The following is a 23,567-nucleotide window of genomic DNA, read 5'->3' on the forward strand; positions in this document are numbered from 1 at the left end:
GTCGTTTCTCCCCCAAACCCAGTGAGGTGAGGGCCGGGGGGTCTCCGCCTCACAGAGGAGGAAACTGAGGACACCGAGGGTGAAGAGACTCACCCCAGGTCACACTTGCAGGGAGAGGACGGGAGCAGCAAACGCCAAAGCTCGAGAGCAGGAGGAGGGGCGGGCAAGCCCCCTTTTAGCCTTGCCCATTATCAGTGTGACCTTCACCTGGTCCCTGCCAACGTCCTGCACCTGCAGCGGCCTCCCGACAGGCCCCTGCTCCCTTCCTCCCCTCGTCTAGTCTCCCTGCAGGGAGCCCCAAGAAACCTAGGTTAGCTCACAGCACTCCCTGCTCCGCCCCCTTCAGGGGCTCCCCGTTTCTGGGATAAGAGCTGAGGTCTGCAAAGTCTTAAGGAACATCCTTCAAACCTCCTCTCTCCCTCCATCACTCGGGTTCCGGGTTCCGGGACACTGGGCTCCCTGCTGCGCCTCAAGCCCTGAGAGCCAGTCCTGCCCCAGGGCCTTTGCACTTGCTCTGCCCGCTGCCTGGAATGCCTCTTCCCTCAGATCTCCTCCTGGCTTGTTCCCTCACCTCCTTCAGGTCTTTGCTCGAGTGTCACCTTCTCCGAGAAGCCTGGCCACCCTATTTAAAATTGTGGTCTCTCCCTGCTCCCTAAATTCTCTCCAGAGCGTTTATCACCTTGTAACACACTATATTACCCGTTCGTTTTATTTTATGTCCCCCCTGTTAGAATGTAAGCATCGTGAGGAATCCTGGCTGGGGGCCAGGACTCCTGGGTCTGAGGGAGGAGGTTCTAGGGGATTATGACTTCTGGGTCTGAGGGAAGAGGGGGTGGGAGTCTGGACTCCTGGGTCTGAGGGAGGAGGGGGCTGGGGTTCAGGATCCTGGGTCTGAGGGAGGAGGGGGCTGGGGCCAGGACTCCTTTCTTTATGTATTTTTTATTTATTTTGAGAGAGAGAGAGAGAGAGAGCGAGCACAAGCCAGGGAGGGGCAGAGAGAGGGAGAAACAGAATCCCCCGCAGGCTCCTCAAGGTCAGCGCAGAGCCCTGCACGGGGATGGAACTCAGGAACTGTGAGATCCTGACCTGAGCCTAAGTTGGACATTTAACCGACTGAGCCCCCCAGTGACCGGAGGGCAGAGACTTCTGGACGTTCAGCCCCGCGCTCCGTCTGCCGCACATCAGAACAGGGTCTCGCACACATTCCGTGCTGGAGCGATACTGGCTTTCGGTGCATTCGTGTGGACGAGGCTTCACTGTTTCGTCCGGCCCGTGTTGACCCCACAGTCCACGCTGAGCGAGGCTGGAAACCACAGGAAGCACCCCTTTGTCCTGGGTTGGCGGGGATGAAAGAATAGAGCAAAGGGGAGACAATCCTGTGGGGTGATGGCAAAGAGCCGGGGAGGGTGGGGGTTCGAGTTCTGACTTTGCCACGAAATAGAGTTGATAAGACTTATGACTTCCTACGTGATGCGGGTGTGCTTAGGTCTTCTTCTCAGTACTGTGTGTGTGTGTGTGTGTGTGTGTGTGTGTGTGTGTGTGTCTGATCCCCACAACATCCTAGGAAACGGGTTCCATTATCTCCCGTCTACACCTGAGGAAGTGCGGACACACACCCTTAGGGAATCTGTCTACGGTCACACAGCAGGTACCTGGTGGGGACAGGCGGAACCCGGGCCCTACAATCTACACCCTGAATCCTCTGGTGCTAGCTTCCCTGCGCAGCCACGTCGTGACTCTGCCCCTTGCTAGCTGTGGGGCGCTAAGCAAATCACTCAACCTCTCTGTGCCCCAGTCTGGCCAGCTGTAACATGGGGATCGCAACACTGGCGGTGTTCAGGGAGAGCCCTCTCGGCGCCCGGCCAAGAGAGATGCGAGGCTGGGTGTCCATGGTGGCCTTTCTTCCCACGTGTGCTGGGATGGGAGGCGGCTAAGAGGGTCAGGGCAGGCTTCCTGGAGGAGGAGGGGCAGGCAGAGCTGAACCTGAAGGGCGAGTTTGGCAGCCCGAGGTGGCCGGGAGGGTGAGGGAAGAGTGTTCCAGGCCTGAGAGGCGGAGGGGAGGGGAGGGGAGGGGAGGGTGTGCTGTGTGCGGCTCCCAAGGGTGCTGCAGGGGGAGGCAGGAGGGTCCCGTGCTTCTGTCTCCAGCTTCTGTCACTCCGGGTCCCTGTCACATCCATGCCACAGATACTTTCTGAGCTTGGTCCTGCCTAGGTTGGGGTCCACGGACAGGAGCGGGCCCCTTACCCTCTGCGAGGCAGGCGGGGCTGGGATTGGTGCCCACTAGCAGAGAACACAGAGGCTCAGAGTGGGGAGGCCACTAGCCCCAGGTCACAGTGGCCCTGGGCCATGTGACACAAACGCAGATCTGACTAAGTCCAGGTCCTTTTTCACGTGCAGGCGCAGGTGGAGAAGAGTGTCCTCACAGAGGCCTTGCCTGAGAGTCAGGGGCCAAGGCTGCAGGGTCTGAGGGAGGTGGGGCTGGGGGTCTGGACTCCTGGGTCTGAGGGAGGAGGGGCTGGCGGCCAGGACTCCTGGGTCTGAGGGAGGAGGGACTGGGGGTCTGGATTCCTGGGTCTGAGGGAGGAGGGGGCTGGCGGCCAGGACTCCTGGGTCTGAGGGAGGAGGGACTGGGGGTCTGGATTCCTGGGTCTGAGGGAGGAGGGGCTGGGGTCTGAGGGAGGAGGGGCTGGGGGGTCTGGACTCCTGAGTCTGAGGGAGGAGGGACTGGGGGTCTGGACTGCTGGGTCTGGGGGAGGAGGGGGCTGGTGGCCAGGACTCCTGGGTCTGAGGGAGGAGCGACTGGGGGTCTGGACTCCTGGGTCTGAGGGAGGAGGGGCTGGGGTCTGAGGGAGGAGGGGGCTGGGGGTCTGGACTGCTGGGTCTGAGGGAGGAGGGGGCTGGCGGCCAGGACTCCTGGGGCTGAGGGAGGAGGGACTGGGGGTCTGGACTCCTGGGTCTGAGGGAGGAGGGGCTGGGGTCTGAGGGAGGAGGGCAGGGCTCAGCACAGGTGCCCCAGTCCCTGCCCCCAGGTGCCCCGAGGTCTGGAGCAGCAGGTGAGAAGTTGAGACCGAAACCAGAGCCTCCACCCTAGTTCTGGGTCCAGCGCCTCCTTCCTCCTTCTCCGGCCGCAAAGGAGGCCCCTCCCTCTCCTCAAACCAGAGCAAGTGGCTTCCAAATACCAGTGGAGGCTCCCACCCCTGCGCCGTCTGACTCAGTAAGTCCTGGGCGGAGGCAGTGAACCCTGGAGACTCACCAAGGGAACCAGTCACTAGGAACCCGTTCCAAACCCTCGCCCGTCCCCAGGGTCAGCGCCTTTTGTGAAGTGAGCTGCAAAGACACTGTGGGTCAGAGTTTGCTGGTGTCCCCAAAGCGGGGTAGCTCCGTCACCGGGGACTGGATTGATTCTCTGGGTTGTGGGGGCGGGGGGCCCCCGGCACCACACAGAATTCCCCACTGGGGCTTGATCAGTTAAGCTCCCCCAGCGTCATATCTAAAAGCAGCCCATCTCTCTGCTCACCCTCCCCTCCTTACACACTTGCCCACCTCCACGCCCCAACTGTAGGGTCTGCGGATGAATTCCTAGGACAGAGCGTTCTTGGGGGGACAAAGTCACAGGAAATGTGAGGTGACAGCAGGTTTTGGGCAGATATAAATAAGGTGGGAGCTGTATTTATTTACATATGTGTTAATTGACTTATTCGTTCGGTGGATGGTTCCTGAGACTCAATCTGTGCCCCCGCCTCTGCCCTGAAGAAGAGAGTCTAATTGGGGGATGGGACTGTGCTGTCACGTGCACTAGTGAAGGTGGCACAGGGCTCTGCGTGTCCCCTGAGGGGGCCCTTATTTCAGCCTCATAGTGGATGTGTGAGCCAGTGAAAGAAGCCTTTCCTGGTTAACTGATGGCTGCACGGGGTTCTGAAGGATGAATAGGAGTTTTCCTAGGACAGTGCGGCAAGGGATGACATTCTAAGTGTTGACACTGGTAGACGCAATGTGCCAGAGTCACGGAGTAGCAAATACTTAAGGACCTACTTTGTGCCAAGAGAGTTCTGAGTGCTGGCCAGACAAAGCCCCTGCCCTTGTGTCAGTGGGCGTGGCGGGAGACAGGAGATAAACAGGGAGACACACAGGTGAACAGACTCTCAGATCGTGGGAAGTGCTGTGGAGGACAGAAAACAAAGGTGACGAGATGGCGTGACTTCGGGTAGGCAGGTGTGGTCACTCTATGGGTGGGGGGGAGTAGTCAGGGATGGCCTCCTGGAGGAAGAGGCAGCTGGGCTCTGACCTGAATTTCGAGAATGAGTCAGGAATGTGCAGAGGGAATACCCTGGGGAGGCTGGTGGGTCAGGTCTGTCGGGGGTGCGTCTGGCCAGAGCGTGTGACAGTGGAGTCCTGGTCATGGTGACGATTGTGACAGCAGCAAACGAGAGGGTGGCCAAACTCCACCGCGGATGGGGTGGCCCCAAGCCCGGGTCTGGTTGGGGAGGTGACACCAACTCGGGGCTGCCCTAAGTGTGCAGAGGAGGGGCTGGGTTTTTCCCTGCACATCCCCTGAGATGGGTCCACCCTGGTTCGGCACAGAGGGTGGGTCTGAGAACCCGCCTGGGCCCCGCAGAGGAGGAGGGTGGGGGAGGGAGGCTGGCGGTGGGGCTGGTTATTCTTTGGGAAGGATGGAGGGCGGGTCAGTCTCCTGAACCGGGGGGAGGAGGTGGGGAGCTTGGCTCCCAGCCTGGCGGGAGGGGGCTTGGCCTGGGGGTGGGGGTGGGCAGCGACCAGGAAGGGACTCAGACGATTTGAGTTTAGATCCCGGGGTGGGGCAGGTGATTCGCAGTCTATTTGGGTTTCCTCCTGAAAAACAAGTGTTGAGTCCTAGTACCTGCCATAAAGGCCAGTGGGGAGTGAGGTTTGAGGACAAGGAAAATGCTTAGAACAGGGCTCAAGGCTCAGCCTCCATGAAAAAGAGATAGAGGAGCGATGAACCTATAGCTGAATGACCCAGGTGACACGCGGGAACCAGGAACAGCTCGGCAGCTGGCTCTACCTTCCAGTGACTGTTCTGACATCCCAAGCAACCAACAGCCTCAGCGCCCCACACCCCCCCACCCCCACCTCGCTTGGAGCCCCCAGTGACCGCTCGTGTATCAGAGACATTCATTCATTCATCCAACAAATGTTTATCAAGCATGTACACCAGGAGCCATTCTAGGGACCAGGGAACTCAACAGCCCCAAACCTGCCTTGTGGAGTTTATATTCTGGTGGAAAACAAAACAAAAAGTCACCTGTTTAGAATGTCAGTGGTGATAGTACCGTGAAGGAAAATAAGGCAGGGGAGGGGGCCGGGGAGGGCCCAGGAGGTGCTCTGGGGATACTACTGAAAAGTCATAGTGTGGTTGGGGAAGGCCTCGCTGAGGTCCTCACTCAAGGGAGGGAGTGAGGTGTGGAGATACCAGGGGAAGGGTTTCCAGGCAGGGGCAACAGCCAGTGCAAAGGTCCTGAGGCAGGGGCTTGTCTGGTGTGCATCAGCAAGGTCAGCATATCTGGGGCAGAGCGGGTGAGGGCGGAGGGGTGGAACGTGCAGACAGAGGGTTGATGAGGGTAGATCGTGGGTTCCCAGGGTCACTGTAAGGACCAGAGAGACTGAGGGTGCTATACAAGTGTTTTGACCAAGTTTCTTTCTTTCTTTCTTTTTTTTTTTTTAATTGACATAAAATTAACCATCTTAAAGTGAACAACCGAGTAACATTTGGTGCTTTCTCAGTGTGGGGCCACCATCACCTCCATCTAGTTCCAAAATATTTTATTGCTCCTTGGGGCATCTGGGTGGCTCAGTCGGTTAAAGTGCAGCTCTTGCTTTTGGCTCGGGTCGATCTCTGTGGTTCGTGAGATCAAGCCCCATGTTGGGTGCTGTGCTAACAGTGCAAAGTCTGCCTGGGATTCTCTCTCTCCCTCTCCCTCTGCCCCTCTCCTGCTTGTGGTCTCTCTCTCTCTTAAAAATAAATAAAAACTGGAAAAAAAAACCCCATTGTATTGCCCCCAGATAAAACCCTGTACCTGTTAGCAGCTACTCCCCAGACATTAACAGTGAACATAAACATTTTTGCTTTATCCTTCTCCTGTCTCTCTCTCTCCTTCTCTTTCTCTCCCATGCTTTTTCTGAACTATTTAAAAATGATTTGCAGCCCTGATGTCCTTATACCCCTAAAAACTTTACATGTATTTCCTAAAAACAGGACACAGAGATGGAGAGAGAGAATGAATTTGGGCCACCCCGCCCCCATAGGGAAAGCAAAGGGCTTTGTGGGAGAAGTCTCTCAGCACCTGGGACAGCACCCAATGCTTATCAACAATTTACAAACCTCAACAACGATCCCTCAAAGAGAGTTTCTAAACACCGTGGGTGTGTCTGGGAACCAGGTGGGAGGTCCTCAGGGGAAGGAATTTGCATGTATTATTTTCTGTGTAATAACAACATTAGCAGGCAGCAAGGTTCTGGCACTTACTGTGTCTTAGGTCCTTGTGATTTACTTGATGTCATCCTTCCAGACTCTAATGAGCTGGGAAACCATGGCCCACTGCTTGTTTCTGTAAATAAAGTTTTATTAGAACACAGCTATGCTCATTTGTGTGCACCTTGTCTATGGTGGCTTTCCTGCTATAATGGCAGAATAGTTGCAATAGGGACCATACGGCCCATGAGGATGAAATTATTTATTATTTGTCCTTTGCAGAAAACCCTACCCTTGAGGTAGATGCTATTAGGAGCCCGGTTTACATAAGAGGAGAAAAAGGCTCAGACAGGAAATGCTGTATTCAGAGCTGAGAGAACCAGGGACGCCTGGGTGGCTCAGTTGGTTAAGCATCCAACTTTGGCTCATGCCATGAGCTCACAGTCCACGAGTTCAAACCCTGCATCGAGCTCTGTGCTGACAATATGAGCCTGCTTGGTGGGATTCTCTCTCTTTCCCCCTGTCTCTGCCCCTCCCCCCTCTCAAAAACCAAAACCAAAAAAACCAAACAACAACAACAACAAAAACCAAAGAAATTTGAGAGCACCAGCATCTGAACACACAGTGCTCATCTTCTCTCTCCTCCTCTTGGAACCTCCTCTTTTTTTTTTATTTATTTTAATTATGGAAAAATGCACAGGACATAAAATTTACTATCTTAACCATTTTTAAGTGCATAGTTCAGGGGCATTAAGTACATTCACGCTGCTGTGCAACCATCCCGCCATCCGTCTCCAGAACTCTTCTCATCTGGCAAAACCGAAATTCTGCACCCACTCTACACAGACTCCCCATTTCCCTCTACCTCCCAGCTTCCCGCATCCACTGTCCTACTGTCTGCCTCTATGATTTTGTCTCCTCTAGGGACCTCACATAAGTGGAATCATATGGCATTTGGGTTTTTGTGACTGGCTTACTGCACGTAGCATAGCATCTTCATGGCTGGATAATATTGCATGTGTATAGCAGATTTTGTTCATCTACTCATCCATCACTGGCCACGTGGATTGCTGTGCCCATGCTCTTAGCCACTGCCCTCCCATTACTCCTCGTGGGATGCTTTCACAAGGAAGAAACCATTATCCAAGAACAACGAGAAAAGACCGATGAACAGAAGGTGAAAAACAGTGAAATCAGCCGTCACTTTGCCTGGCAAAGATCCTACGCAGAATATTATACTTTTTTTTTTTAACTCTAAAAATATGTACATTGGCATATAAACTTAAAAACAGAGAGAGATAATCAGCCTGCCCTCTCAGCTCCCCATACTGGTGGTTAAGTAAGTAAGTCATGGGTTTCTTCTTCTTCTTTTTTTTAATGTTTATTTTTGAGAGAGACAGAGAGAGACAGACAGTGAGCAGGGAGGGGCAGAGAGAGAGAGGGAGACGCAGAATCCGACAGGCTCCAGGCTCTGAGCTGTCAGCACAGAGCCTGATGCAGGACTCGAACTCAGGCTCCACAACGAGATCATGACCTGAGCCGAAGTCGGAGGCTTCACCGACTGAGCCACCCAGGCGCCCCCCGGGAAGTCATGGGTGTTCCTAAACATTTGAGCCTGATAAAGCTGAAGGCAGAGTCTGTCCGGAGCCACATACAGATGAATTAATTTCACTGTCAGCGTCAGGAGGTCTGTGAGGGCAGAGACCTTGTCTGTTTTGTTGCTGGCTTCCCCAGGGTGGAGTTCAATGTCTGGGACACAGTAGGTGCTCATTAAATAATTGCGGAAAGGAATACAGAAGACGGACTAGTAGAGAGCAGGACCCCTCTACTACTGACAGGCATTGAGGTTGGTTTTACTGGCTTCTGGCATTTTGTTACTACGCAGAGACAGGGCTGTGAGGAACATTTTCCTGTGGATCTTTCTTTCCAAATGACTAATTCTGTCTTAGCACCAATTCCTACGGGAGGAATGACCGGCTCAGAGATAGGCACAAACATTTGTGCCATGTATCGCTGAACGGCTTTCGGGCAGGTCGCCCTAATTGAAACTTCCATCAGCGGGTGTGACTATGTGTTTAACCACATCCCTGCCGACACTGGACACGAGCATTGTCTCGATCCTGCCAATCTGATAGGTGGAAAATATCATTCCGTAATTATCCTAATGAGCATTTGTTTGCTTCCTAGGAAGGCCGAGTAGTTTCGCGTGTGTGTTGACTTTACTCCTTTGCAAACTGCCCATCATACCCTTTGCCTACGCTCCCCTCTCCTTGTTGCAGATTCATAAGAGCTCTTTATATATGAAGGATGTGAACTCTTTGCCATGTGGTGGGTAAGAGGAGCCAGAAATTGGGAGAAGGAAAGTCACTGCTCCAGGCACACATCTAAGAAGGAGAGCAGGAATTTGACGCAAGATCTGTGTAGGTCAGGGTCTGGGGTTCCTTAGCACAGCCTCAATGGCACCTTCCCCTTTCCCACGCCTTGTTCCCTCCATGGCCCAGGAGCCCCAAGTTGCCACAGTCTCAGAAAGGGCAGAGGCTTTTCACCAGACTCAGCCACCTTTGCCACATCCCTATTCTTGCCCTACAAACCTATTCGTTGGTGGGTTGTGTAGATTAAATACACATAGTAGGTACTCAATAAATAGTTGCTGGTATTATCGTTTACTTTTTCTTTTAAAATTTCCCTTTAGCCACATCTCTTGCCAGCTGCCTCTCCCTTCAAGCCAACCTCCTGTCATCCCAAACGTGCGTCTCTCTCCAAACAACTTGCCTCATGACTCTTAGACTTTATATACGCTGTTACACCTGTCTGGTTGCCCCTCTTCACTTGTTTCACTTGCCAAACTCCTATGCATGCTTCAAAACCCTATTTGGGTTTCCCCTCCTCTGGGAACTGTTTCCACATTCCTAGGCTGAATCTGCAATCACAGATCCTGGACCCAGGGCTGTTGTGTTCCCTTTGGGTGCCCTGTGTCTAAGAGGAAAACGGAACTCACAGTTTTCAGGGCACTACAGAAATGAGCAACATCACCCCAAGGGGGAAAAATCATTAGCTCCAAACTACAAAAGCTACAGGCCCAAAGTGAATACATTTCATTCTATACCTACAAGACGTTACATCAGATTTGTCATCCAATCCAATATTCAAAAATCTCTTGGGACATTTGGAAACAATTTATCAGCCAGATTTTTCTCACCTCCTAAGAATTCTCAAGCATGTCTGTTGATTGCAGACAAACGCGATCGAATCGTAAATCAAATGAGTTACTTGCGGTCAAGTAATTTCCAAAACCAGATTGTAAAAAAAAAATTCAGTTTTTCTTTCAGTCAGCTTTATTGTGGGACGATTTACATGCAATAAAATTCACTATTTTTAAGTGAACGTGCTGGTAACATTTCACAAATGTATGTACTCATGCATATAACCCCCAGTAGGGTTGCCACAGAGACTATTTCCAAAACCGGAAGAAGTTCCCTTTCTGGTGATCACTTCCTCCACCCCTGGCCCCGCAGATCCTGTCTTCCCCTATAGCCTTGCCTTCCCTGGAATGCCTCTAACTGCGGTCACACGGCATGCAATCTGGTGTCTGGCTTCTCATATTCAGAATGATGCTTTTGTCCTTCATCCGTGTTGCGGCAACTGCCAGGGGTTCATTCTTTTTATGCAATAATGACCCACTGTATAAATTTACAATAATTCATCCAGCAGTCCTGGCCTCCATCTCCTCCTCCCTCAGACCCAGCAGTCTAGACCGCTAGACCCTCCTCCCTCAGACCCAACAGTTCTGACCCTCATCCCCACCTCCCTCAAACCAGGAGTCCAGGCCCTGGCCCTTCCTCCCTCAGACCCAGGAGTCCAGGCTCCCAGCCCCTCCTCCTTCAGACCCAGGAATCCTGCTCCCAGCCTCCTCCTCCCTCAGACCCAGGGGTCCAGACCCCCACCACCTCCTCCCTCAGACTGGGGGAATCCTGATCCCCGGACGCTTCTCCTTCAGAACTGGGAATCCAGTCCCTACCCTCTCCTCCGTCAGACCAGGAGTCCACGCCTTGATCTACTCCTTCCTCAAGGACCCCAGGGGTTTGGGAACCCCAAGGTACTAAATCCTAGTTTCTAAGCACTGAAGTTCTCAAATTCTCTCATAATGTCTATGAGGAAGGTACTACTGGTGAACACGCATTTTAGGTGGGAAACAGGCTGACATATCTGAAAGACACACAGAGGAGGGCAGCCTGGAAGTGGTGGCAGAAACCGCAGCAGCAGGATCGTAACCCTCGTGTTACAGAAGAACCCCGCCGCGCCTGGTAGCTGAGCAAGTTTGACTTCATTGAACCCGCGCACGGGCCCAGCCCCTCATGCCCCGCCCCTAAGCCACGGCCACGCCCACCTCCCCGGAAACTACCATTCCCAGCCGCAGCGGCGCCAGGGCCCATTCTCATAGGTCCCGCCTTGGAAGCCCCGCCCCCGAGACGCCCCCGCCTCTTCCCGGAAGCCTGAGTCCCAGACAGCCCAGCCTTCCCCACGTGGGTCGCGGGCTGAGCGGTCCCAGGGGCGACCCAGCGGCGGGTCTGGGGGAGGGAGGGGGGCTCCGCGTCCGACCCCCGCTCCTACCCGGCATGAACCGCTACCTCCTGCCGCTGTCCGTGCTGGGCACGGTGGCGGGTGGCGCCGTGCTGCTCCGGTGAGTGCGCTCTGCTGGTGGGCCGCCGGCAGCCGCGAGGGGGGGGAAGGCTGGGGAGAGGTTGCTTGGTGGCCGACGGCCTAGAACTCCTCCAGCTCACCCGACCAGCCCGCCCCCAGACAGTGTTGGGGGGCAAACCTAGGTAGGCCCCCCGAGGGCAGGTCACGGTCCAAGGTCACTCCGAGGAAGGGGCGGATCCGGGCCCTTGTGAACCTGCTGGTCTAATTGCTTCCGTGCTTGTCATCGATTATTGAATCCGTCCTGCGGACACTTATTGAATGGTCTCCGTAGTCATGTGCTGGCCCCGGTGCAAGGAAAATGTGTGCCACCTTAAGCTCTCTTATCCGAAATCGGAGACGCAAACTGAATTGCCCAACACAGTGCATGACCAGATTGAACTGCGTGGATTATATACTTGTCTCTCCTGGGCGAACTCACTAAAAAACCCCACAGAAAACCCAGCCAACCCCGTATTCCATAGCAGCACTGCTTCGGAGAGCTTTCGGCGCTGATGGAAGTGTTTTACATTTGTGCTGTTCGTTATGGTAGATAGCACTTAAAGTATAGTTGCATCGTGCCTGTAATTAACAATACGGCGTTATATTGTACACTCAAGAACTTGTTAAGAGGGTGGAAATCACGTTAAGTGTTCTTACCGCAATTAAAAAGAAAAGAATTAGTAATATATAATTCCTTTTTTTTTAGAGAGAGGGAGAGAGAGGGGGTCGAAGTGAGCAAGGGGCAGAGAGAGAGAGGAGAGAGAAGCAGGGCTCACCCATAGTGGGGGTCGTGTTCATCCCAAGAGGGCCTGGAGCCCATGCCATGCGGGCGGGACTCAAACTCACAAACTATGAGATCATGATCTGAGCTGAAGTCAGATGCTTAATGATCGAGCCACCTAGGTGCCCAGCAATATGTAATTAAAAAAAAAAAAAAAAAAAGGTTTGTTTATTTTTGAGAGGGAGAGGTGCAGGAGTAGGGGAGGGGCAGCGGGAAGGAGAGAGGACCCTAAGCAGGCTCCACGCTCAGCACAGAGCCAGTGGAGGGGCTTGATCTCAAGACCGTGAGATCAGGACCAGAGCCAAAATTGAGTCGGACGCTCAACTGACTGAGCCACCCAGGCGCCCCAGCAATATATCATTTTATTACAGTTACACAATACAAGAGATTGGCTGGGAGGCCTGCAAGTGATTGGAAAAGTATGGCTATTTATTCTTCATTATTTTTAAAAAGTTTATTTGTTTAAGTAATTGCTACACCCAACGTGGGGCTTGAATTCACGACCCCAAGATCAAGAGTCGCTTGCTTTTCCAACTGAACCAGCCTGGTGCCCCTATTTTTTTTTTTTTTAATGTTTTTTAATCTTTATTTTTGAGAGACAGGGCGCGAGCAGGGGAGGGGCAGAGAGAGACGGAGACACAGAATCCGAAGCAGGCTCCAGGCTCTGAGCTGTCAGCACAGAGCCCGACATGGGGCTCGAACCCACGAACCGTGAGATCATGACCTGAGCCAAAGTCGGACGCTCAACCAATTGAGCCACCTGGGTGCCCCAGAGGTGCCCTTATTTTTAATTTAAATAAAAACTTAGCCCCAGGTAGCTGGTGGTTTCCATCTTGTACAGCTCCCTTCTCTCCCTTCTCTCATAAGGAGATGGCATTGTTTGGCCAGTCCCCCACTGGTGACATTCAGTTGTTTCCAGTATTTGGCTTCTGTGGGATATGGGTAAAGAATAAGGGTCCCCCTGCCCCCCAAAGATGGGCACGTCCTAATGCTCAGAGCCTGGGAATATGGTCCTTTACCTGTCAAAGGGGACTCTGCAGATGCCATTGAGTCAAGGACCTTGAGATGGGGGGGTTGTCCAGGTGGGTCCACCGCAATCACAATGGTCCTTCCGAGTCAGGGACTTGAAGATGCTGTACGGCTGACTTTGGGGACAGGAGGGGCCAGGAGCCAGTGGGCACCTCTAGAAGCTGGAAGAGGCATGGACTGGCCTCTCCCCTAGAGCCTCTGGAAGGAACACAGCTCTGCCAACACCCTGCCCTTATCCCAGTGAGACCCGTTTCGGACGCCTGCCTGCAGAGCCCTAGATCACGCCAGCAGAGTTTAAAACCCCCCGAGCTTGTGGTGACTGGTTCCAGCGGCCACAGGAAACGAACACAGCGGGTCTTCAGGAAGTACTGATCGTCGTAGAGGCTCCCCCACACCTGGCCCTGCTGAGCCCTTTCTTTCCCTGTGACATCACAGTGGCCCCCATGCAGTCACCAGATGTCCTTTCTGCCTTTCGGTTTGGGGAACGCAAGCTCATGTCGGCACCTGCAGCAAAGGGTGCAGATGGACAGGACTGACCACGTGGCTTCTCGCTTTCAGAGACTACGTTGCCGGAGGGTCCTGTCCCAGCAAGGCCACCATTCTCGGGAAGACCGTCATTGTGACCGGCGCCAACACGGGCATCGGGAAGCAGACCGCCTTGGAGCTGGCCAAAAGAGGTGAGGCCCCAGCGGGCACCTGCCTTCTCTGCCCGAGGCTTGGGGTGTGAGGTCTGGTGCTGGAGGGTTTGCGTTCCTGGGGGACGCTAAGGCCATCTGGTTGTCCAGGTCCAAAGTCATGTCGGCTTAGGCCGGAAAGGTTCTCCTCTCTGAACGCGGTGAGGGAGACTCTGGGTCTCCGAGGAGGCTGTGGACACCCAGCAGTTTCTGGTGTTGGCTTTTCTCTTGGTGCCGGCCTTGCGCTCCCTTACGGTAGTCGACTCTGTCCTGATGGCTGGCTTGGGGCCCGGGTCAGAGGCTGGGGGTGAGGATCTGGCTTCAGGCTCTTCCAGGCTTACTGGTCGGGCGTTTTGTAGAAGGCCCCTCGATCTGGGTCCGGTCAGTGTTTTTCTCCTGGTCGGACTGGGGTCCTGGCAGACTTCCGGGCGGGAGGACTGCCCCGCTCAGCACGTGAAGGTCTCCTTCCAAGTTACAATCAGTGGACTTCCTGTCAGGTCAGGCACCGGAAAAGGAGGAGTCAAGGATTTGCGTCTGAGCTGCTGGAGGAGCAGAGCCACCCCTGGTGGGGGCGGGAAGGCTGCGGCGGGGCAGGCTTGAGGGCTGCGGGAGATCGCAAACTTTCTGCGGGCTTGACGGGTTGGGGTGGCTGGGGGATGGGTCCTGGCGGGCCAGGCCGGAGTGGGGTCTACCCCTGTCCACCCCTGAGGTGAGAGCGGTGGGGGCCGTGATGGGCAGCCCCCCCCCCCCGGCCCTGGGGTTTCCCCAAGGAGGCGCACGTGCTCCCCCCAGGAGGGGGTGGACACACCCACCGTGGTCCTGAGGTCCCGAGGCAGAGAGGATGAACGGATCCGCGTCCCATGAGTTCCCTTGTGGAGCGTGTGAGGGACAGCGGGGCCCAGTGGCGGGCAGGTAAGCCACACACATCCACGCGGTCCGCACCGTGGCTGCTTGTCCTTCTTCAGTCCCTGGTTCTTGTCATTTTTCTAATTTTTTTTTTTTTTTATGCCCGTATTGAGATTTAATCCACACAACACACAGGTTACCCACTTACCCTTTTTTTTTTTAATCTTTATTTATTTTGAGAGGGAGTATGTGTGCACGCAGGGGAGGGGCAGAGAGAGATGGGGAGAGAGAGAGTCCCGAGCAGGCGCTGAAGTGTCAGCATAGGGTCCGATGTGGGGGCTCAAACCCATGAACCGTGACGGGAGAACATCATCTGAGCTGAAATCAAGAGTTGGACACTTAACCGACCGAGCCACTGAGGCGTCCCCCGAGGGGAGGATTTAAAAAATATTCTTTATCCCGGGTGCCTGGGTGGCTCAGTCGGTTGAGCGTCCGACTTCGGCTCAGGTCATGATCTCGAGGTTCGTGAGTTCGATCCCCACGTCGGGCTCTGTGCTGACAGCTCGGAGCCCGCAGTCCGCCTCGGATTGTGTGTCTCCCTCTCTCTGCCCCTCCCCCACTCATGCTCTCTCTCTCTCTCTCTCTCTCTCTCTCAAAAATAAATAAACATGAAAAAAAAAAAAGATTAAAAAAAATATTCTTGATCCTGTCCTGGGCTTCCAGGAGGCAACATCATTCTGGCCTGTCGGGACATGGAGAAGTGCGAAGCAGCCGCAAGGGACATTCGCAGGGAGACCCTTAATCACCACGTCAGCGCCCGGCACCTGGACTTGGCCTCCCTCAAGTCCATCCGAGAGTTCGCGGCAAAGATCACCGAAGGTAGGAGGGAGGACGCCGGCCTCGAGGGGCGCGGTGGGGTGGCCAGGCTTTGAGGAGTGAGTTAAACCAGCCAAGTCCTAGGGCTGCCGTGGGGTGTTGGTAGAGCGTGGCCCGTGTTTTCGGACAGGGGCAGACGTCTGCGGGTGAAGATGATACGCTTTTTATCTCTTCTGGTCACGTTAACGTATTTTACGTGTCAACCGTTTACGTAAATGGTTGGAAGAACTCAAAAGAGTGATCTTTCTGGATATGCGGACACTGTATGGAGGTCAGATATCAGCGTCTGTAAATAAAGTTTTATTGGCACACAGTTGTGCCCGTTAGTTTACGTATCGTCTGTGGCCGCGTTAGTCCCGCGACGGCGGAGTTCAGTAGAGACAGACGGTCTGGCCTGCAGAGCCAAAAGTGTTCAGTCTGGTCCTTTACAGGAGAAGCTTGCCCTGTCGGAAAACGAACTCCTTCGGCATCAGATCCCCCAGATGCAGAGGCCCGGATGAGGTTGGAAGTGCGGGGGGATGAGGGATGAGTTAGCCTGGTGAAGGGCAATGGTGCCGACTCTCCACGGGTTTCTGAGGCTCCCTGGCTCTCGGGGGTGACGGGTGACGCCCGGGACGCAGCGAGGAGTCGGATCCAGGCTCTGCGCGGGGTCCTGTGTGGGGCCACGGCCGCGACGATGGGCACAGCACAGGGTACCCGGCCCTCACGCTCTCTTTGCTGGGTGTTTCTTTCTGCAGATCCGGGGACTAGGCTGGCATTTTTCTGCACTGCATCACACTCATGACTCTCCCATCTTGCTTCCCACCCGATGTCCTCAGAACTGGTTTACGTCCTTATGTTTGGGAACAGGAATGACATTTACGGGAGGAAACGTTCAGAAAGTACAAACGGGGATACAGCCAACCATCTCCCTGCCGCTAGCTCCCAGACGCCTTCTTCCTCAGACGTATCCGGTGCACCCCTTCTTGGGTGTCCTTCTGGAGACTGTTTGTGCATTTCTTTTTTTTTTTTTTTAATTTTTAATGTTTATTTTTGAGAGAGGGAGACACAGAATCCGAGGCAGGCTCCGGGCTCCAAGCTGTCAGCACAGAGCCGGATGTGGGGCTCGAACCCACAAACCATGAGATCATGACCTGAGCCGAAGTCGGACGCTCGACCCACTGAGCCACCCAGGCGCCCCTGTTAGTGCGTTTCTAAAGCAAGCAGATAAATATACCTGCCCTGGGCCTTTTTGATATAATCGGAGCATGTCATACGTGTGGTGCTTTTTTCTCCCCTGTTCTACCCAGCAGGTTCTAGTGTTTTCCCTTTTTACACAGGGGGAAATGAATCAGAGCAAAGCTGTGTGCCTTGGCCAGGGTAGAGCCAGGGGATTTGAACCCTCGTCTGATGGTTCCAGGTAGTTGTGTGCTACCCCATCCACCATCAGATAAAGAACGAAATAGAGGCTCTGTTTACAAGGTGCTGGATAACTAGTCTGTTGTCTCTACTGAACCTAAAAACCACTTTGAGAGTGTTGTGGGTTCCACTGTGTCCCCTCACTGTGTTGGGATCACAGCCCCCCGGACCTTAGAACGTGACCTTATTTGGAGACAGGGTCTGTACAGAGGTATCCAAGTGAAAGTGAGGGCAGCAGGGTAGACCCTACTCTGGTATGGCTGGAGTGCTTGTAGAGAGGGAGGTGAGGACAACAGACAGATGCTGAGGGAAGAGACAGAAGGCGGACAGTTGTTTACGGGCGGGGAGAGACCCAGGAACAGATTGTCCCTCACGGTCCTCAAAAGGAGACAATCCTGAGACCCGCTGATCCCGGACTCCCCGTCTCCAGAGCTGGGACGCAGTATGTTTCCGTGGCCCGTTGTTACACGGCCCTAGCTGACTGATACAGGGAGGAGGGTGCTGTTATTTGTCCCATTTTACAGACAAGGAAACAGGCCCAGGGAGGGACGGCCGCTTGTGCCTGTGGAGAGGCAGGGCTGGGAATCGGCTGCCTGCTGAGCTGGGGTTCCCACGAGTAACCCCCCAGTTTCAGGCCCCGAGGCCCCTGCAGATGTGGCCTCTTCCCTTTTCAGAAAACATCTCTGAGCTGCAGGTGGGGCGTGTCTGTTTTCAGAATATAGCAAACTGGTTTGAGACCGCAGTCTCTTCACGGTTGTGGAGGCCAGAAGTCCAGGATTGAGGTGTCAGCAGGGTGGCACTGTTCCTGAGACAGGACAGGACAGTCCCTCCTGCGTCTTCCAGCTTCTGGAGGTGGCCCTCGGTCCTCGCAGGCGCATCGCTCAGTCTCTGCCTCCGTCCCCACAGCACATTCCCCCCGCGGGTTGCTGTCTGAGTCCTGTTGGCTTAGGGCCCCACGATGACCTTATCTTAACTAGATAACTTTTGCAAAGACTCTTTGCAAAATCAGGCTGTGTTCCCAGACTCCGGCTGGGCGTGAATGTCTGGGGGACAATGGTCAGCCCAGGGCAGGGGGTGCTGTCCCCCCAGCTGCGCTCGTGCTTCACGCAGGCATGGGACTGACGCGTTTGCCCTCACCCATGTCCTCCAGAGAAAGAGCGCGTGCACATCCTGATCAACAACGCGGCTGTGATGCGGTGCCCCCACTGGACCACCGAGGACGGCTTCGAGATGCAGTTTGGCGTTAACCACCTGGGTGAGGCCTCGCGCTGCGGGCTGTGTGGGGTCAACGTCGGCCTGGGATGTGAATGGGATCCTCTGTGGGTCCTCCTCACTCTCAAGGGCAGCTGGGCGGCCGCTTGTGGGGTCACCGGCAGCTCAGGGAGTTGCCTGCTGACAGCCGGTTGTTCCGCCAGTCCTTCAGATCCGTCATCCGTCTCGGCCTCTTGACCCCTTGTCTGTCCTCCAGTCTGTCTGTCCTTCAGTTACTCTGTCCACCTGTTGTCACCCTGAATGCAACAGGGGTTCCCTTAGCAAGGGCGAGGAGGAACTAGGTACTGGGCAGGTGCCAGTCACTGGATTAGGGCCCACCCTCATGACCTCATTTTCACTTGATTGCCTCTGCGAAGACCCCTCTCTCCAAATAAGACCACATGCGGAGGTCTTGGAGGGTCATAACTCACGTGACTATCACTCGGTGTCCTATTGGCTGGGGCCCAGTCACATGACCGATGCCGGTGCAAGGAAGTCTGGGAAATGTAGTGCTTCACCGGGCAGCCCTGGGCAGAGCTGAAAATTCTATCGCTGAAGGAGAAATGGAGGAAGGATTTGGGGAGACGGAAGGCGGTCCGTCCCCCAACGGACCTCATAGGATTCGTGCAGAGCTTGATGTTGGGCTGGATCTTTCTTTCCTGCGGGGCTGCCCTGCTGGCTACAGGACGTTTATTTAGGAGCATGCCTGGCTGGCCTCCACCCACCTGATGGCCAGAGCACCTCCCTTTTCTCTCTGCAGTTGTGACGACCACAACCTCTACGTGTTGCCAGAGGTCCCCTGGGGGATGGATCTGGCCCCTGTCCAGAGCCACGGGTTCCTGGGAAGGTCACACAAGGTAATGTTTTCAGTACGGTCCTATGTGCCAGGTAAGAATTCAGGGAAAATTGCCTTTTTGTTGTCCTGCATCCAGGTCACTTTCTCTTGACGAACTTGCTGCTGGACACACTGAAAGCCTCGGCCCCTTCGCGGATCGTCAACCTCTCGTCCTTGGCCCACGTCGCAGGTCACATGGACTTTGATGACTTGAACTGGGAGAAGAGGACGTACGACACTAAAGCGGCTTATTGCCAGAGCAAGCTGGCCGTCGTCCTGTTTACCAAGGAGCTGAGCCGGCGGCTGCAGGGTACGTGTGTGGCGAGCCTCGCTGGCCTCTCTCTTCCTCTAGCTCTGCGCCTGGAACAGTCCTCCTGTGACGCCGGGCCCATGGGAGGTCAAGCACGGGTCCCAGAACAGAGTAGGTGGACGCGGGACACGCACGGCACCACGTTCACTGGTGCCCGAAGCACAGACGTCACTGATCGTGGCATTCTCCCCGGCTCATCCTGCACCGGCACCTAAGCCTTTGGTGCTCTGGGCTAGCGGTCCTCAACCGTGGGTGAGTCGGCACCCCTGGAGACATTCGGCAGTATCTGAAGACCGTTGGGGCAGTGGCGGTGGGGGGAGCGTTGCTGCTGGCGTGCAGCCGCCCAGCCTCCTGCCGCGGGCAGGATGAAGAACGATCTGACCTCAGTGTCCAGGGGGCCGAAGTCGGAAGGTCCGCCCTGTGCCCTTGCTTCTCAGAGAGCATCCGTGGACCAGCCACGTCCATTCAGCCAGGAGCTGGCTGTAACTAGCCTCTCAGGCCCCACCCCGAGCCACCGCCTCAGATTTCTCAGGGGGTGGGGGGGGTGGGGGTGGAGCCCGGCAGCTGGGGGCTCTCAGGCCCTCCGGGGGATTTTCACGTACGTTCAGGTTCGGGCGGCCCTGCTCTAGGCAGTTACGTGACAGAGCTGCTTTGCAAGACGAAACCACTGGCTGTGGAAGTTTCCGAGCAAGGGGGGGTGATGGGGATTCAAGGGGAGGACGCGGAATGGGACGGCCCTGGAGCCGAGGGCGGGCAGCACCAGCCTTCCAGGTGGGCGTGAACCTGGTGTCTGCTCACCCCCTCGTCCCTCTCCTTCCCTCTCCCGTCAGGCACGGGTGTGACTGTCAACGCTCTGCACCCCGGCGTGGCCAGGACGGAGCTGGGCAGACACACGGGCATGCACAGCTCTGCCTTCTCCAGCTTCACGCTCGGTAAGCCCCCTCCTGGCCTGCGGGCCCTTAGCCAAACCCCTGCCCGCCCCGCCTGGGGCCCAGCTCCCTTCAGCGTATCAGTCAGACCCTGCAGAGAAACACAATAGGATATATGCAGGTGCTCGGAGAGACCTGTCGTGAGGGATCGGCTCGTGCATTTACGGAGGCTGAGAAGTCCCCGTGATCTGCCATCTGTCTGCCGGAGGCCCAGGAGAGGTGGTGGTGTATCCCGGTCCAAACCCAGAGGCCTGTCAACCAGGGGAGCCCTGGTGTCAGTCCCAGCCCGAAGGCCGGGGGCCCTGGCGTCTGAGGGCAGGAGACGGATGTCCCAGCTCAAGCAGAGAGCGGGCAGAATTGGCTCTTCCTCCAGCTTTGTGTTCCGTTGGCACCTTCAACTGATTGCACGGTGCCCACCCACCTTGGTGAAGGGCGATCTCTTTACTCCTTCAGAGAGTATCTCATGCTCAGAGACTCTCTCCGGGGCTTGGCTCTGCCCCCTCCCTCGTATCTTCCGGGGTACTGAGAACGAGTTATTGGTACATGTGGATCCAGCCTGCCATCCTTGGGAATAGCCCCAGGAAACAGGCCAGATCCTGTTCGATGAGAAAACCGAGTCTCAGAGAAGGAGACCATGGAGCGGACTCCTGGTTGTGCCTGGGGTGGCTCCCGCTTCACCCCAAATGAGCTTTGCCACCCAGGGAGGCATCCTCCCCTCCCGGAGCCTGTTTCCTTAACGACAAAGCGAGGGCCATAACAGCAGGCTCCTCACGGTCGTGAGGATGAGATGGCCCTTAAAAGAACCGGCAGAGGGTCTGACCCAGCTTTAGGCTGAATAATTAGAACTTTAGAACTAGTCCTGAGAAACATTTCGTGGGTGGGTGCCGGATATCAAGGATTCTAAGTTGAGGCTGGCGCTGGAGACATTTCATAAATAAAAGTTATTTTCAGCAAGAGGAGGTAGGGTAAGGACTCAGAACTCAAGGAGAGGAGGGAGAGCTCCCGTGTTCTTGGGGAAAGCTGGAGAGGCTTGCTGGGGGAGGCAGCTTTGGGGCTGGTCTCTGGCCCAAAGGTGGCTGGGCAGTGCCGGGGAAGGGAACCCCTGGTGGAGGGAACCTCGGAGGCAAAGGCCTGGAGGTGGGCCGTGTGGGCCTGCAGTCCGACTTCTGGCCTCTGTGGGCCCTGGGCATCGTGGTGGGGGCGTTGGGCTGTTTGTGTCCTCCTCCCAGAACGTGTGTGGACTGAATGCCCTGTGGGCTCCTTGCAGGGCCCGTCTTCTGGCTGCTGGTCAAGAGCCCCCAGCTGGCAGCCCAGCCCAGCACGTACCTGGCCGTGGCAGAGGAACTGGAGGGCGTTTCTGGAAAGTACTTTGATGGATTCAAAGAGAAGCCTCCAGCCCCTGAAGCTGAGGATGAGGAGGTAGCCCAGAGGCTTTGGGCTGAAAGTGCCCGCCTGGTGGGCTTGGAGCTGTCCGGTGGTTCCTCTCCTCAGTGAGGGGACAGCCCCTCCCAGAATAACCTTTGGGAGCAGGTGTCAAAAGCAGGCGGGAGGCTGAATCACCTGGATGCAGCCGCCAGACCAAGGCTGGCTGCTCTGTCTGCAGCACCCTCTAGGTGGCAGTGTTTGCCAAGGAATTCTGGCTGCCACGCCCACGTCACCCTCTAGGTGGCAGTGTTGGCCGTGTGAGCCTCAAGACCAAGGCTGTCGTGCGCGCAGCGCCCCCTAGATGGCAGTATTGCTCAAGGACCAATGGCCGCCACGTCCACACCATCCTGTAGGGATCCCTCGTGGCTCTTGCCTCCTCTCAGGCACAGTGGACCCGGCTGCAGGTGCACACCTGGCCCATCGGCCGGCAGGGGCACGGGGCCATCAGACACCTGCCTTGTGCATGTCACTGGGAACTGCTGAGGGAGGAGTCCGCTCCCTCTGCTGTGGCCGCGGCAGGAGAGCCAATGACGGCCACGGTGCCGAACTGTACACCCCTGGGAAAGCTGTCAGCCGGACAGGATCAAGTTCATGGTTCCCTGCGGGACCGTGCACACCCGCAGTCACCTCTCCGAGCCTCGGTTTCTCCCACTGTAGAATGTGCAGAATAACTTGACTACCTCCTAGGATGGTATGGTGGTGGGTGAGTTATCGCCCGGCGCGGTGAGTGGCAGCTGTGTGTTCCTTGCTGGCACCAAAAAGCTCGGTAATCAAGATACGAATACCTTAACATTAAAAAAATGTGACATTTGAGGTACGTGGGGAGCCCGGGGATGCCGTTCCACGTCCACAGAACAGCGAATGATCGTGCCCCAGATGCCAACGATGCCGAGGGAGGGAGTGGAAAGGCATTAAAGACGGCCCAAAGCCTTAGAAGTACAGTTAGTTTTCTTTCTGTTACCACATCAGACCACAACAGCCGAAGGGTATGTTTGGGATGAACGGACTCCGGTTGGCACCTTCCGGCACGGACCCCAACGATCCCCACCTCCCCCTGTTCACGTCCTTCTTACCCTCTGAGAGAGGGCTGGACCTAGCTACTCACTTCCAGCAAAAAGAATGCAGCCAAGCTGACGGAACAGCCGGTTCTGTGGTCAGGCTACTGATTGGCATCTGTCGTGCTGGCCCTCGCCCTGCCTCGCCGAGAGGAGCTGTGAGCTGTCCTGTGCAGACATCCCAGTGGCCGGGATGGCCAGAGAGGAACTGAGGCCTCAGTGCAGCAATCCAGGAGCAGGTGTGAACACCAGGAGGTGGGAATCATGTTGGGGGGGGGGTAGTTACCCTAAGAGCCTGTCCACCACAGGGATACACCCCCCCCACATACATACATATGTGTGTGTGTATCCTCATATAATCTGTGTATTTCTCCCTGTGGGATCAGGGAAAATACTTCTTTTTTTTATTTTTAAGAAATTTACATCCTGGGCCCCTGGGTGGCTCAGGTGGTTAAGCATCCGACTTCGGCTCAGGTCACGATCTCACGGCTCGTGAATTCAAGCCCCACGTCTGGTTCTGTGCTGACAGCTCAGAGCCTGGAACCTGCTTCGGCTTCTGTGCCTCCCCCTCTCTCTACCCCTCCCCCGCTCACACTCTGTCTCTCTCTCTCTCAAAAATAAATAAACATTAAAAAAATTTTAACATCCAAGTTAGTTGACATACAGTGTAATGATTTTCAGGAATAGAATTTAGTGAGTCATCACTTACATATAACACCCAGTGCTCATCCCAACCAGTGGTCTTAATGCCCCCTTGCACATTCAGCCCATCCCCCCCCTCCCCCAACACCCCTCCAGCAACCCTCAGTTTGTTCTCGGTATTTAAGAGTCCCTTCTGGTGTGTCTCAGGGAAAGTACTTCTGGTAGTCTGAGCGTAACCTCAAAACCTCCGCTTCTCCAAATATACGTGTAGGATTTGTCCAGAGGTGACGGTATTCGCTAACATAACCACAGTACAATGACCAAAACCCAGAAAATAATACTGACGATGCTAGGATCTCATATCTAATCTACAGACGTTGAAGTTTTA

General features: G+C 55.3%; 1 protein-coding gene across 1 annotated transcript; it reads left to right on the plus strand.

The window, feature by feature from the left end:
- Window positions 1–10,920: 10,920 nt before the first annotated feature.
- Window positions 10,921–22,968, plus strand: RDH13 (retinol dehydrogenase 13). Its single transcript, XM_045441522.1, has 7 exons — window positions 10,921–11,129; window positions 13,497–13,615; window positions 15,182–15,337; window positions 17,883–17,987; window positions 18,916–19,128; window positions 19,959–20,060; window positions 21,325–22,968. The coding sequence occupies exons 1-7, from the start codon at window positions 11,065–11,067 to the stop codon at window positions 21,549–21,551; spliced, it is 987 nt and encodes a 328-aa protein (XP_045297478.1). The 5' UTR covers window positions 10,921–11,064; the 3' UTR covers window positions 21,552–22,968.
- The last annotated feature ends 599 nt before the right edge of the window (window positions 22,969–23,567 follow it).

The sequence above is a fragment of the Leopardus geoffroyi genome, chromosome E2 (assembly GCF_018350155.1).
Source record: "Leopardus geoffroyi isolate Oge1 chromosome E2, O.geoffroyi_Oge1_pat1.0, whole genome shotgun sequence".
Taxonomy (NCBI): Eukaryota; Metazoa; Chordata; class Mammalia; order Carnivora; family Felidae; genus Leopardus; species Leopardus geoffroyi.